Source organism: Piliocolobus tephrosceles, chromosome 16 (genome assembly GCF_002776525.5).
Source record: "Piliocolobus tephrosceles isolate RC106 chromosome 16, ASM277652v3, whole genome shotgun sequence".
NCBI classification, from domain to species: Eukaryota; Metazoa; Chordata; class Mammalia; order Primates; family Cercopithecidae; genus Piliocolobus; species Piliocolobus tephrosceles.
Genome location: NC_045449.1, coordinates 66,978,373 through 66,992,837, shown reverse-complemented (window position 1 = coordinate 66,992,837; position 14,465 = coordinate 66,978,373). Strand labels below are relative to the sequence as shown.

Sequence of the window (14,465 nt, the reverse complement as noted above, 5' to 3'; positions counted from 1 at the left end):
TGAGACGGAGTCTCGCTCTGTCGCCCAGGCTGGTGTGCAGTGGCCGGATCTCAGCTCACTGCAAGCTCCGCCTCCCGGGTTCCCGCCATTCTCCTGCCTCAGCCTCCCAAGTAGCTGGGACTACAGGCGCCGCCACCTCGCCCGGCTAGTTTTTTGTATTTTTTAGTAGAGACGGGGTTTCACCGTGTTAACCAGGATGGTCTCCATCTCCTGACCTCGTGATCTGCCCGTCTCGGCCTCCCAAAGTGCTGGGATTACAGGCTTGAGCCACCGCACCCAGCCCCAACTGGGTCTTACAGTCTGGCCCCGCACCCGGAGGGAGGTGACAGCAGTTTTAGTCACCTGTGTCCGTCATCCTCCCATGCACTAGGCATGTTCCTTCTGCTTGCACGCCCCAGCCCTTGATCTTTCTCTAAAGCCCCAGCCATGGTTCTTCCTGAGACCCGGGGTCTCAGGCAAGAGGTTTCATGCTCAGGAGAAAATAGTACTAGTTTAAGGCTAAATTCTCTTCCTCCTTCCTCCATCAACCAGTGGCCAACACAGGCTGCATAAACAGCTAGGCAAGGGTGACACCCCTCTCACAGCCCTGTTGAAGGGTAGACTCCACTCAGGGGAAGGGAGCAGGGGCAGGGAACCCAGAGCGAAGCGTGGAGAGAGTGGGAGAAACTTTCAGCCACAGGAGACAGTGACTGCGTCCGTTTCTTGCAGCTGCATCCCATTCCCAAGTTCTGCCAGGCGTTCCCAGCCAAGCACCTCAAACTTGGCAGAAACATCAGGTTTCTTACTCCAGAATTCGCATCCAATGTGCCCCTCCCCCCTGGAGCTAAGCCCCGCTGTGCAAAAAGTTGGTGGATGGGGACCCTGGGCATCTGTCACGGTGGGGAAAGAGGACACGCTGGGGGTAGCGGGTGAAGCTATGGCCAGGCATGCCCAGGACAGTTTTGGTTTACACTGGTTGTCCCAGTGTAAATATTCATAGTGCTTTTCAGTCTCAACAGTGTCCAGTTGAAAAATAAAATGTACGGTCACCCTAGGCCAGGAGGCCAACCAGCATCGCCCTATGTCCAGACTGGCACGGAGCATCCCCTGGGGGCCCTGCCTCTCACTTCCTTCTTCCTGCACCTTCACAGAGGGGACTAGAATGGTGGGGGCGCCTCATTCCTCCCCCGGCAGCCTCCACCCTCCCTGGGGGGCACCTTCCCAGCAGGGACAGTGACCTCAGTGTGCTTCCCCTCCCCCAATCTCCCCCACTCTCCCCCATAGACCTGAACAAGCACAGGCGGTACGAGATACGGATGAGCGTGTACAACGCTGTGGGCGAGGGGCCCTCCAGCACCCCGCAGGAGGTCTTTGTCGGGGAGGCAGGTGAGCAGCGAACACCCTGTCCGTCCCCAGCATGCCTTTCCCAGCCCCACCCAGTTTAGCTGGAAGAGACGGGATCCCCATCCCGCCCAGCCCTCCTCCCCTCCCAGGTTTACTCGCATGCTCACTGCCTACCCTGCACGCCCTCCAGTGCCCACAGCAGCACCTCGTAATGTGGTCGTCCACGGTGCCACGGCCACACAGCTGGACGTGACTTGGGAGCCACCTCTGCTGGACAGCCAGAATGGAGACATCCAGGGGTACAAGGTAGGGTGCCCTCGGGCAGAGCAAAGAGGTGCATGGACGAGGGGCCAGGTCGGAGGCTGGGGAGTAAGTCATATGTGGGAGGCATGCAGGTCCCCAGGCCCTCCATTCATCCAGCCAGCCCCTGCCGCCTTGGCTATTTGGACCCAATTCACAGAAATATTGTACACCTGAAGCTGAACCACATCCATCCCCTCCAGCATCCTGACGGCAGGCTGAGCTTAGGTGCAAGAAACTAGCCATCCCGTGGCTCGTACCCTCTCTGAGCAGCACACACATCCCTCCCCACCAACCCCCAGCCCCATGCATAACTTAAGACCCCTCCAAGGGGCTTTTGGCCCCATAATTACAATGTTGATATTAATCAGATAGCCAGTTAGCAAAGAAAGCATCACTGCCTAGTATTTGGAAATCACTGTTTAAAAATTTCTAGGCCGGGCACGGTGGCTCACACCTTTAATCCCAGCACTTTGGGAGGCCGAAGCAGCCAGATCACCTGAGGTCGGGAGTTTGAGACCAGCCTGGCCAACATGGTGAAACCCCGTCTCTACTAAAGATACAAAAATTAGCCAGGCGAGGTGGCGGGTGCCTGTAATCCCAGCTATTTGGGAGGCTGAGGCAGGAGAATCGCTTGAACCCGGGAGGCAGAGGTTGCAGTGAGCCAAGACCATGCCACTGCACTCCAGCCTGGGCAACAAGAGTGAGACTCCGTCTCCAAAAAAAAAAAAGGAATGTGTCTGCCTGGCTGGAACAGCTAGAACACATAACCCTTAGCTGTGTCTGCCTCCTGCACCAGTGTCCAGTCGACTCTCATTCTTGGCAGCTGGTTGTTACTCCAGAGAAGAGCCCCAGTGTCATGGCCTAAGTGGGGAGTAGGAGAGACGCAAGGCACCTCATCCCACAGGTGGGAGGAGTGTCAGCAAAGGGGAAGAGCTTACCCAGGTCACACAGCTCATTAATACAGGTAGCCCCGATTTAGGACAGAATCCAGCATAGGAGTCTCATTCCATCTGGGGTGAGGGAGGAGGAAGAAAGGAGGAAAGGCATGTTGCCAAGGAAGCCCTAAAGAAGGATGACACCCCTCAAGGCATTGCCCAGGAGCACCAGCTGGGAAAACTAAATATTGCCCCCCTAGCATATGCCTCCCACGGGAAAAGAAAGGGGCCAGGGCGGTGCCAGTAGCAGTTTGGCAGCCACCAGACTGTCCAGGCTTGGAAGTGGTGAGTTAATATACAGACCCAGGAAAATATGTGGGTGCACAACACCATAGATAATACAGCAGAGGTCTACATGCTCCAGAAAACATGACCCATACCTGAGCGGCAATTGTGGACATGAACGGAGAAAATGCTACTTCCTGGACATGTGATAACCAACGTACTGACATCAACATTCACGAACATCAATGATGCATTAACTTCATCAACCAATGAGCACAGCGAAGCTGATACTGCATTCCAGTCAGACTGCACACAACTGGTGCGTGGCAGGCACAGTCATGCACGTTCTGAGAGCTCCAATCTTTCAGTTGGTCAATGACACGTGTTTATTGAGCAGTTATTGTGTGCCCAGCATTGTTCTCAGAGCTGGGAATAACGCAGTGAGCAGGGACAATGTGAGCTTAGATGTTAGAGAGAGAAGACCAACAATGGACAAAGTAAATAATACCGCCAGGTGGTGGTAAATGAAGCAGGTTAGGGGAGAGCCAGATCCATGGGGAGGTTTGAATTTTTTTTCTTTTTTTTTTTTAGACGGAGTCTTGCTCTGTCCCCAGGCTGGAGTGCAGTGGCGCAATCTCAGCTCACTGCAACCTCCACCTACCAGGTTCAAGTGATTCTCCTGCCTCATTCTCCCGAGTAGCTGGGATTACAGGCGCCTGCCACCATGCCCAGCTAATTTTTGTATTTTTAGTAGAGATGGGATTTCACCATGTTGACCAGGATGGTCTCCACCTCTTGACTTCGTGATCCGCCCACCTCGGCCTCCCAAAGTGCTGGGATTACAGGAGTGAGCCACCGCGCCCGGCCCGAAATTTTGTTTTGTTTTATTTTATTTTACTTTTTTTTTTTTTTTTTTTTTTTTTTTTTTTTTTCCTGAGATGGAGTCTTGCTGTGTCGCCCAGGCTGAAGTGCAGTGGTGCGATCTTGGCTAGCTGCAACCTCTGCCTCCCAGGTGCAAGCGATTCTCCCACCTCAGCTTCCTGAGTAACTGGGATTACAGGCGCCTGCCACCATGCCCAGCTAATTTTTGTATTTTTAGTAGAGACAGGGTTTCGCCATGTTGGCCAGGCTGGTCTCAAACTCCTGACCTCAGGTGATCTGCCCTCGGCCTCCCAAATTGCTGGAATTACAGGCATGAGCCACTGTGCCCAGCCAGGGTTTGAAATTTTCAATGGGTTGTTGAGGATGGGGCTCAGTGGCTCACAACTGTCATCCTGGCACTTTGGAAGGCGGAGGTGGGTGGATTGCTTGACTCTAGGAGTCCAAGACCAGCCTGGGCAACATGGTAAAAGCCTGTCTCTGAGAAAAGAAAACAGACAACAACAACAGAATTAGCCGGGTGTGGTGGCGCATGCCTATAGTCCCAGCCAACGGGGAGGGAGGTGGGAGGAGTGCCTGAGCCCAGCCGAGTGAGGGTGCAGTGAGCCATCATTGCACCACTGCACTCCAGCCTAGATCAAGACTCTGTCTAAAAAAAAACAAAAGGGTTGTTAGGAAAGGACTTAATGAGAAGGTGATATTTGAGCAAAAGCTTGAAGGAGAACAGGGTCCAAATCACATAGATCCAGAAAGAGAGGAAAAAAGAGCAAAGGTCTCAGGGTAGACAGGTACTTGGGGTGTACGGAGGGCCTGGTGTGTCCCCAGAGTGAGTTCCAGGGAGCACGATGGGACACGGGAAAGCCAGGGCTGGAGCACCTGGGGCCCTTCGGGGCTTTGGCTTTCACTCTGAGTGGAGGACTGGGATCTGTAGAGGGTCCTGCTGGCTGCTGCGCTGAGCATAGTCTGACATGGGGAAAGCCATGGGGAGGTATCTGAACCATCCAGGTGGGCCATGAAGGGGGCTCAGATCAGGCGAGAGCAGGGTGAGAAGTGGCAGCACTTGGTTAGTCCTAACATCAGAGCTGGTAGAATTTGCTAACAAATCGGGCTGGGCGTGGTGGCTCACACCCAGCCTGGCCAACATGACCAAACCCCATCTCTACTAAAAATGCAAAAATTACCTGGGTATGGTAGCACAGGCCTGTAATTCCAGCTACTGAGGAGGCTGAGGCAAGAGAATCGCTTGAACCCAGGAGGAGGCGGAGGTTGCAGTGCACCAAGATCACGCCACTGTATACCAGCCTGGGCAACAGAGCGAGACTCCATCTCCAAAACAAACGAACAAACAAACAAAAATTACTGACAAATTGAACATGGAGCGGGAGAAAAGGGAGGCAACAAGGACAGCCCCAGGGTCTGTAGGATGATGGAGCAGGAAAAGACAAAGCTGGTGAAGGAGGAAGCTGGGAGATCTGGAGTCTGGTTCCAGATGTGTTTGGTTTGAGACGTCTGTTGGACATTCAAGGGAAGGCAGAACAGAGTCAGAGATGTATGTCTGGAGTTCAGGAGAGAAGGATCAAACCAGAGATGTGAATTATGGAGTCCTCAGCATGTAGATGCTACTGAAAGCCAGAGATTAGACAAGGAAAGATAGAGAACAAGAGAAGTCTACAGATTGATTGAGCCCTGAAACCAAAAACTGATGATACCTCAGAGCTCATGGAAAGAACATGCTTCCAGAAGGAGGGAGAACCTCTGGAATGGGAGAAAATATTTGCAAACCATACATATGACCAGGGGATAATAGCCAAAATATGGAAGGAACTCATCCAACTAAAGGGAAAGAAAATGGGGCAAAGGACCCAAATGAACATTTCTCAAAAGAAGATACACAGGCTGGGCATGGTGGCTCACGCCTGTAATCCCAGCACTTTGAGAGCCCAAGGTGGGCAGATGACCTGAGGCCAGTAGTTGGAGACCAGCCTGGCCAACATGGTAAAACCCTGTCTCTGCTAAAAATACAAAAACTTGCCGGCCGTGGCGGCAGGCACCTGGCTGAGGCAGGAGAATCACTTGAACCCAGGAGGTGGAGGTTGCAGTGAGCCAATTTCATGCCACTGCACTCTAGCCTGGGTGATGGAGCAAGACTCCATTTCAAAAAAAAAAAAAGAAGAAGAAGATATATAAATGGTCAACAGGTATCTGGGAAGGTGATGAACATCACTCAGCCTCAGAGAAATGCAAATCGAAACCACAGTGAGATATCCCATCACACCTGCAAGGATGGCTGTTATCAAAAAGTCTAGCTGTAAGTGGTGGCGAGGGTGTGGGGAAAAGGGAGCCTTTGCACAACTGTTGGTGGGAGTGTAAATCAGTACAGTCATTATGGTTAACGGTATGGAGGTTCTGCAGAAAATTAAAAATAGAACTCCAATGATCCAGCAATCCCACTACTGGGTATTTATCCAAAGGAATTGAAATGAGGCTCTTGAAGAGCTATCTGCAGGCTCATGTTAATTTCAGCATCACTCACAGTAGCCAAGATGTGGAAATAGCCTAAATGTCTGTGAATGGATGAATGAATGAAGAAAATGTGGTTTATACACAGTGGAACACCATCCAGTCTTGAAGGAAATCCTGCTGTTTGCAACAACACAGATGAACCTGCAGGATATTACACCAAATAAAATGAGCCAAGCACAGAAAGACAAATACTGCATGACCTTGCATATATGCGGAATCTAAAACAATCAAACTCATAGAAACAGAGAGTAGAGCGGTGGTTGCCAGGGGCTGAGGGAGTGAGGGAAATAGGGAGACGGTCACAGGATACAGCGTTTCCGTGAGGCAGGATGAATACGATCTAGATCTAATGTACAATATGATGATGATAGTTAATGACACTGTATCGTACACTTGAAATTTGCCCAGAAGGTTCTTACCACAAGAAGATGATGAACATGTTAATTAGCTTGATTGTGGTAATCATTTCATAATGCATATGTATATCAAAACACCATGTTGTATACCTTAAATGCATAAAGGTTTTGGGTTTTTTTGTTTTTTGTTTTGTTTGTTTGTTTTTGAGACAGAGTCTCACTCTGTCACCCAGGCTGGAGTGCAGTGGTGCAATCTCCACTCACTGCAACCTCCACTTCCTAGGCTCAAGGGATTCTCCTGCCCTAGCCTCCCAAATAGCTGGGATTACAGGCACCCACCACCACACCTGGCTATATACAGATTTTGTCAATTATACCTCAATAAAGCTGAAAAAAGAAAAGAAAGGGCAGGGAAGTGGGCATAGTAAATGGCAGCTTCGTAATTATAATGGTGCACTCCCATGCTTGCCCCTGTCCACATAAGGCATTTGTTTATCCAGCAGATATTGATTGAGCACCATGGATGTGCCAGCCATGATTCTAGGTGTTTGGGTCCCAAGGGAGCCACATGGACCGAGATGCCTGCCCTCTGGAGCCTGCATTCTGGCAGACTCATCAGTGTGCACTGCAGCTCAGCAGGGTGCCCTGTGGGGACCAGGATCTGGGCTCAGTCCCTTTATGTCCTTTGCACAAGTGTCAGTCCCTCTCACTATGAATCATCAGCTAACAAAGGTCTGCAGAATGCAGCACTCACAAACAAGATGCACCTGCCGGAGTGCCTGGTTTGTGAAGACAGCTGTCCCTGGGTTCTAGGCCCTGACCCACTCCTCACCCCAGAGCATGACCACAGCCATTGGCCCTTCCTCTCCTCCACCTCCCCAGTGGATAGCTCCCATGGGCAGGGCAGAAAAGCATTCTGAGATATGTTTCCTCTTTTCATGCCTTTTTCTGACCTCACTTTTTTTTTTTTTTTTTTGACTGAGTCTCAATGTGTTGCCCAGGCTGGAGTGCAGTGGCACTATCTCAGCTCACTGCAGCCTCCACCTCCCTGGTTCAAGCGATTCTTCTGCCTCAGCCTCCTGAGTAGCTGGGATTTTAGGCACCTGCCACCATGCCCAGCTACTTTTTGTATTTTTAGTAGAGATGGAGTTTTGCCACGTTGGCCAGGCTGGTCTCAAACTCCTGACCTCAGGTGATCCACGTGCCATGGCCTTCCAAAGTGCTGGGATTACAGGTGTCAGCCACCGTGCCTGGCCTGACCTCACATTTTCTTCCAGTTGTCACCCATTTATTTGGCCCCTTTACAGCAGAAATTCCTCAAAAGAATCTTCTATATTCACTACCTCCAATTCCTCTGCTCTCATTCTCCCTTGAACCTGCTCCAGGTAGGTTCCCGTCCCCGCCACCCCACCGAAGCTCTTCCTGCCAAAGTTGCCAATAATTCCTGTGGCGCACATATTAAGTCAAACAGCAGGCTTATCCCGCCTGACTCAACTGTTGTGTTTGACACGTGGATCTCTCCTTCCTCTTAAAATACTTGCTTTCCTCGGCTTCCCTGGCTAGCTGTTCCTCACCACCAACCACTGAATGCTCTGAATGCCGGAGGCCCCCAGGAATCAATCCATGACCCTCTTCTCTACCTAAGAGAATCCATTCAGTCTTCTAGTGTGCACTCACGGCAGATCATCTGTGTGCTGATAATGGCAGACTTTTAGCATCAGCCATGACCTTTCCAAATCCGACAGGAACTTTGTTAACCGTTGTACCCACATTACTATGAATGCACGAGGGAATGAATGATTTCATAAATGACTGCCTCAGCTTTCATTCGTCTACCCATACGAGAAGAATCTGCTTTTTATTTATTTTTATTGTATTTTATTTTAGAGATGGAGTCTTGCTCTGTTGCCTGGGCTGGAGTGCAGTGGTGTGATCTCAGCTCACTGCAACCTTCACCTCCCAGGTTCAAGCGATCCTCCTGCCTCAGCCTGCCAAGTCACTGGGACGGCAGGTGCACGCCAACACTCCTGGCTAATTTTTATATTTTTAGTAGAGACAGGGGTCTTGCAATGTTGCCCAGGCTGGCCTTGAACTCATGGGCTCAGGTGACTCCCCTGCCTCAGCTTCCCAAGTGTTAGGATTACAGGTGTGAGCCACTGCAACCTGCCCTCTCCCCCTTTCTAAAAAATAAATCTCTACAAAAGAAATCCCCATCTCTACAAAAGAAAGAGCCGGGTGTGGTAGCACTTGTATGTAGTCAGAGCTACCTGGGGGGCTGAGGCGAGAGGACGGCTTGAACCTGGAGGTCAAGGTTACAAAGAGCCAAGATCATGCCACTGCACCCCAGTCTGGGTGACAAAGTGAGACCCTGTCTCGAAATAAAATAAAATAATATAGGAGAGAGGGCCGGGCATAGTGGCTCACACCTGTAATCTCAGCACTTTGGGAAGCCAAGGTGATTGGATTGCCTGAGGCCAGGAGTTCAAGACCAGCCCGGGAAACAAGGCAAGACCCTGTCTCTACAAAAAATTGAAAACTTAGCTGGGTGTGGTGGTGCTCACCTGTAGCCCTAGCTACTCAGGAGGCTGAGGTGGGAGGATGGCTTGAGCCCAGGAGGTCAAGGCTGCAGTGAGCTGTGATTGTGCCACTGCACTCCAGCCTGGGCAACAGAGTGAGGCCTGCCTCAAATAAATAATAAAGAGGGAGAGGTATTGGAGAAAAGCAAGGATTTCATGGTAACAAGATGTCCTAACTGCCACCCATACATGCCAGTGGGGACACTGTTATTAGCTCTTTCTCACTTTATGGGCTTCTTCCAGGGAAACGAGAAATTGAAAAGCCGGTGACATGCAGAAACCTGATTGGCCAGCAGGGGGCGCCAAATGACCTCCAATTCTGCACGTGGGCTGGGCCCGACTGGCGGCTCCCTGGATGGCCTCAGTCCTGAAACTAGCAGAAGTGTTAACCCGTGCTACATAGGAAGTGATTGAAAACAATGGCCAGGCTCGGTGGCTCACACCTGTAATCCCAGCACTTTGGGAGGCCAAGGCGGCGGATCATGAGGTCAGGAGATCCAAATCATCCTGGCTAATGTGGTGAAACCCCATCTCTACTAAAAATACAAAAATTTAGCCGGGCATGGTGGCGGGCGCCTGGGTCCCAGCAGAGGCTGAGGTAGGAGAATGTCATGAACCCGGGAGGCGGAGTTTGCAGTGGACTGAGATCGCGCCACTGCACTCCAGCCTGGGCGACAGTGTGAGACTCCATCTCAAAAAACAGAAAGAAAAAGAAAACACCATGGAGCATCTGTTGTGTTCCTGGCCTAAAACCTTCTGCAGCCATGGGGTGCCTTAGGAAACTGGCCAAGTACCTGGGTGAAACCCTTAGAACCTGCACCCCTCACGTGGACCCCAGGAAGTACGTGTCCTTAACCTCACTGAATGTACGACAAAACTGCAGCTCCGGAAAGTCACCTGGGCAGGTCCCGCTGCTGTCAACGGTGCAGCTGGGATTCAGCCTCCCACTGCCCGCCATCTTGGCCGAGGCTTCCTCTGCAGCGGGCCTCGTTCCTGTTAACCAGCGGCTGCTGATACAGCGGGCCTGGGGTGGCCCTGAGACTCTGCATCCCTCACTAGCTCCCAGGTGACATGAGGCCACCAGCACTTGCACCACGCTCTGTCCGGATAGACTCCACACTGCCTTATCTCCCTAGCTCAGCCTCCCGTAGGACAGATTTGCTTTATTCCTCCAGGAACTGTACTGAGTGCTGATGTGCCAGTGCTATGCTAAATCCTCCAGGCATGGCAGGAAACCAGACACCTGGGGGCCATGCCCTGGAGTTTAAAGGAAGGTCCCGAAAAGGTTTCTAAAACTGTTCTTAAAGACTTTCTTTTTTTTTTTTTTTTTTTTTTTGAGATGGAGTCTTTCTCTGTCGCCCAGGCTGGAGTACAGTGGCATGATCTTGGCTCACTGCAACCTCCACCTCCCAGATTCAAGCGATTCTCCTGCCTCAGCCTCCAGAGTAGCTGGGACTACAGGCACCTGCCACCATGCCTGGCTAATTTTTTTGTGTTTTTAGTAGAAACGGGGATTCACCTTGTTGGCTAGGCTGGTCTTGAACTGCTGACCTCAAGTGATCCACCCACCTCGGCCTCCTAAAGTGCTGGGATTACAGGTGTGAGCCACCACGCCCGGCCTCTTAAAGACTTCTCTACTGTTTCCTAGGTGACTCATAGCAGTGAAGGTGTCTCTTAGACTACAGGTCAGCAGGGACAGGAGGGACGCTCGTTTTCCCTGTCCCCCTCACTCCCACTTCCTTCTGTTTCCACAGATTTATTTCTGGGAAGCCCAGCGGGGGAACCTCACAGAGCGAGTGAAGACGCTTTTCCTGGCTGAGAACAGTGTGAAGCTCAAGAACTTGACGGGCTACACGGCCTACATGGTCAGCGTGGCCGCCTTCAACGCCGCTGGGGATGGGCCTCGGAGCACCCCCACTCAAGGCCAGACCCAGCAAGCAGGTGGGAGAGGGGGCCTTGACGGGGGGTAGGTCGGCCACAGGGGGTTGCAAGAGGACCCACCCAGCATCTGGGCTCTTGGCAGGCATGGAAGCAGCTGCCTTATCCCCCCGAGGATCTGGGCGCGGTACCCAGGTCCCCGGAGATGCCCTCCCAAGTGGGAGAGCCCAAGCTCAGAAAAGAGAAGCTGTCCCGATAAAGCCTTGAGAAATCCCCACATCTCATCCCTGTCCTCCCTACCCTTTGCCCCGCCTTGCAGAGGGACGGTCAGCACCCCAGCCCTTCCCAGCCAGCTTACTTCTGCTCCCTGCCTTCTTCCCACCTGCCTTCCCTCTGTCTCTCTGGCTTTGTTCATTCCACAAATACTGAGTGTCTTATGAGCCTGTGCCATGCTAGATGCTAGGGACACAATGGTGAGACCAACGAGGTCCCTGCCCTAGTGCGGGGACAGATCAGAAGCAAGTTGATGACGTAAATGCAGAAGGGGATCAGCACAGGTGACCTAAGAGTGGGGCAGGAGTGGGTGGATGGCTCTGGATAGGTTCACCCACAAAGGCCTCCCTGAGAAGGTGAGATTTGAATGAGAAGAGGCCAGCAAGGGCCAGGCGTGGTGGCTCACGCCTGTAATCCCAGCACTTTGGGAGGCCAAGGCGGGTGTATCACCTGAGGACGGGAATTTGAGACCAGCCTGGCCAACATGGTGAAACCCCATCTCTACTAAAAATACAAAAAATTATCTAGGCGTGGTGGCACGTGCCTGTAATCCCATCTACTCAAGAGGCTGAGGCAAGAGAATCGCTTGAACCCGAGAGGTGGAGGTTGCAGTGAGCCGAGATTGTGCCACCGCTGCACTCTAGCCTGGGTGACAGAGCGAAAAAAAAAAAAAAAAAAAAAGACAAGAGGCCTGCCATGGGATGCTCAGGAGGTGGCAGAGGGTGCTGGGGGTTCCAGGCAGTGGGAACAGCAGGTGCTAAGGACTGGAGGCTGGAGAAGAACCAAGGAACGTAGAGAAAGCCAGGTGGCTTGCAGGAAAATGGAGTGAGAACTCGGGGTGGGGAATTGGGATTGGGATTAATTATAAGTACAATGGACCACACGTGGTGTCTCACACCTGTAATCCCAGCACTTTGGGAGGCCAAGGTGGGTGGATCATTTGAGGTCAGGAGTTCGAGACCAGCCTGGCCAACATGACGAAACTCTATCTGTACTAAAAAAATACAAAAATTAGCTGGGCGTGGTGGTGCACCCCTCTCCAATCCCAGCTACTCAGGAGGCTGAGACAGGAGGATCGTTTGAACCTGGAAGGTGGAGGTTGCAGTGAGCTGAGATTGCACCACTGCACTCCAGCCTGGGTGACAGAGCAAGAATCTGTCTAAAAAAATAGAAAAATTTAAAAGTACACTGGGAAGCCATGAGAGGGCTTGAATAGTTGAGCAACAGGGTCTGGTTTACATTTAGAGAAAAGTGCCCCAACTGCTGTGCAGAAGATGGCCTGGCAGAGGGGAGAGAGTTGAGGCAGGGAGGGGAGATCAGGAGGCTGAAGGGTGGCAGGTGCAGAGGAGAGGGCGCTGGTGAGAATCCTGCTGCCTGTGTGCAGAGCAAGCCTGGTAGTCGCACTGTCACACTTAACCCTCCCAGAAGCCCTGCAGACAGGCAAGGCAGGTGACACCCTCATTTCATGATGAGCCAGGGTCGCCCGGGAAGTTATGCTACTTGTCCAGGGTTGCCCAGCTGGTCACTGGGGGAGCAAAGGCTGGAACCCAGGATTTCTGAGAGAACCAAGTGTTCTGTCCTGGTGGTCTGGAATACTGGCCTTTTGCCCCACCTCCCTTGAGTATCTTGTTCACCCTGCTGCTTCCTATGCTGTCAGTGACATGTGGCTTTTAAAGAGCTACAGAGGACACACCTGTGGCATCAGTTCCTCATTGTGACCCTCTTTGGGGACAAGCCCTGGCTCCAGGGAACCCTTTCCCTCCACTGCCCCCAGGGTCTGACTGTGGCCAGGATGAGCATGAGCCACTGAACGTACGAGTCTGTCCGTCCGCCTCCTGTCCCAGCCACTCTCTTGTCAGTGTCATCTGCCGGAAGCGAACCCCAGGGAACCCGAGGCTTCCGTCACTGTGGCAGCAGGACAACATGTTCTGTCCCACGTCCCTGTAGCACAGAGCAGGCAGGAAGGGCCCCCTGAGCTCACCTCCCTCCTTGAAAGACACTCGCTGACTCTGCCTCCCGGGGCTGGAGCCGGAAGCGGGTCTGGATTAGCTCCGGCTTGGTGGGGAGGCAGCACTGGACAATAATAGCCTGGTCATCCTCCCCGGGCCAGCTGGGGGTGCCGCAGATTGGGACGCTTCCTGCCCTTCCAATGTCCTCCCCCTCAGGGGAGCCCCCGCCCCATGTTTTTGGGGTTGCCACAGGGTTCTCAGTCCAAGAAAACATTTCTCCCGGAGGGTCTGACTGTCCTTGGCGTGGCTCCCCTGACTGCGTGGGGCCTCGGTGACAAGCCCTGGAGCCCCGGGAGGAGAGGAAAGCCATCTCCGTCTGCTGTGTTCTGGCATCTTCTTTGTTTAGCACCCACCGAATGTTCTGAGGCCCAGACACCCCCTACCCTCTCCTCCATGGAAGCCAAAAGACGAACCCCACAAAGTCAGGAAATGGCCTTGCCTCATGATGACCCTGGGGGTGTGACAGCTTGTCCCACACTCATAGCCCGGGCTCAGAGCCACTTAGCAGGGAGAAGCCTGAATTCTGCAACTTGAGGGAAAAATCGAGTTCTCTTTCTTCCCAGTTCTTAGGACTCCGATACTGGAAAGTTGAGAGAGGAGAGGAAGGGGGCCTGATGACCTCCAGTGACCCCTCCTGCCCGCCCTTTCTGACAAGCCCCATGCTCTTGTTCCTCCCGGGCTCAGACCCAACACTCCCGCTAGCTCCTTGGAGCTGCACCCAGGGCTTTGAACTTCCACAGAAGAAGGAAACAAAAACGCTTTGCTGTCTCCCGCAGCCCCCAGCGCTCCCAGCTCGGTCAAGTTCAGTGAGCTGACCACAACCTCGGTGAACGTGTCCTGGGAAGCCCCGCAGTTCCCCAACGGCGTCCTGGAGGGCTATCGGCTGGTGTACGAGCCCTGCAGCCCCGTGGATGGTGAGTGGACACCCCAGCATGGCTCCCCAGCCCCTCACTTTGCAAAAGCTCACTCTCATATCCGCACCCATCACAGCCACTACACGAGTGAGGTTCGGTGAGAGTCTCCCCATCTTATAAACACAGAAACTGGCCGGGCGCGGTGGCTCAAGCCTGTAATCCCAGCACTTTGGGAGGCCGAGATGGGCGGATCACGAGGTCAGGAGATCGAGACCATCCTGGCGAACACGGTGAAACCCCGTCTCTACTAAAAAAAATACAAAAAACTAGC

At 52.7% G+C, this 14,465-nt stretch overlaps 1 protein-coding gene across 1 annotated transcript in view; it reads left to right on the top strand.

Annotated features, from left to right (window-relative positions):
• Positions 1 to 14,465, top strand: part of SDK2 (sidekick cell adhesion molecule 2) — a 309,965-nt gene that overhangs the window by 267,171 nt on the left and 28,329 nt on the right. The window contains exons 35-38 of the mRNA XM_023211918.2: positions 1,264 to 1,365; positions 1,514 to 1,629; positions 10,875 to 11,061; positions 14,057 to 14,194. Coding sequence (XP_023067686.1) covers positions 1,264 to 1,365; positions 1,514 to 1,629; positions 10,875 to 11,061; positions 14,057 to 14,194 — 543 coding nt within the window. The remainder of the gene's footprint in view (positions 1 to 1,263; positions 1,366 to 1,513; positions 1,630 to 10,874; positions 11,062 to 14,056; positions 14,195 to 14,465) is intronic.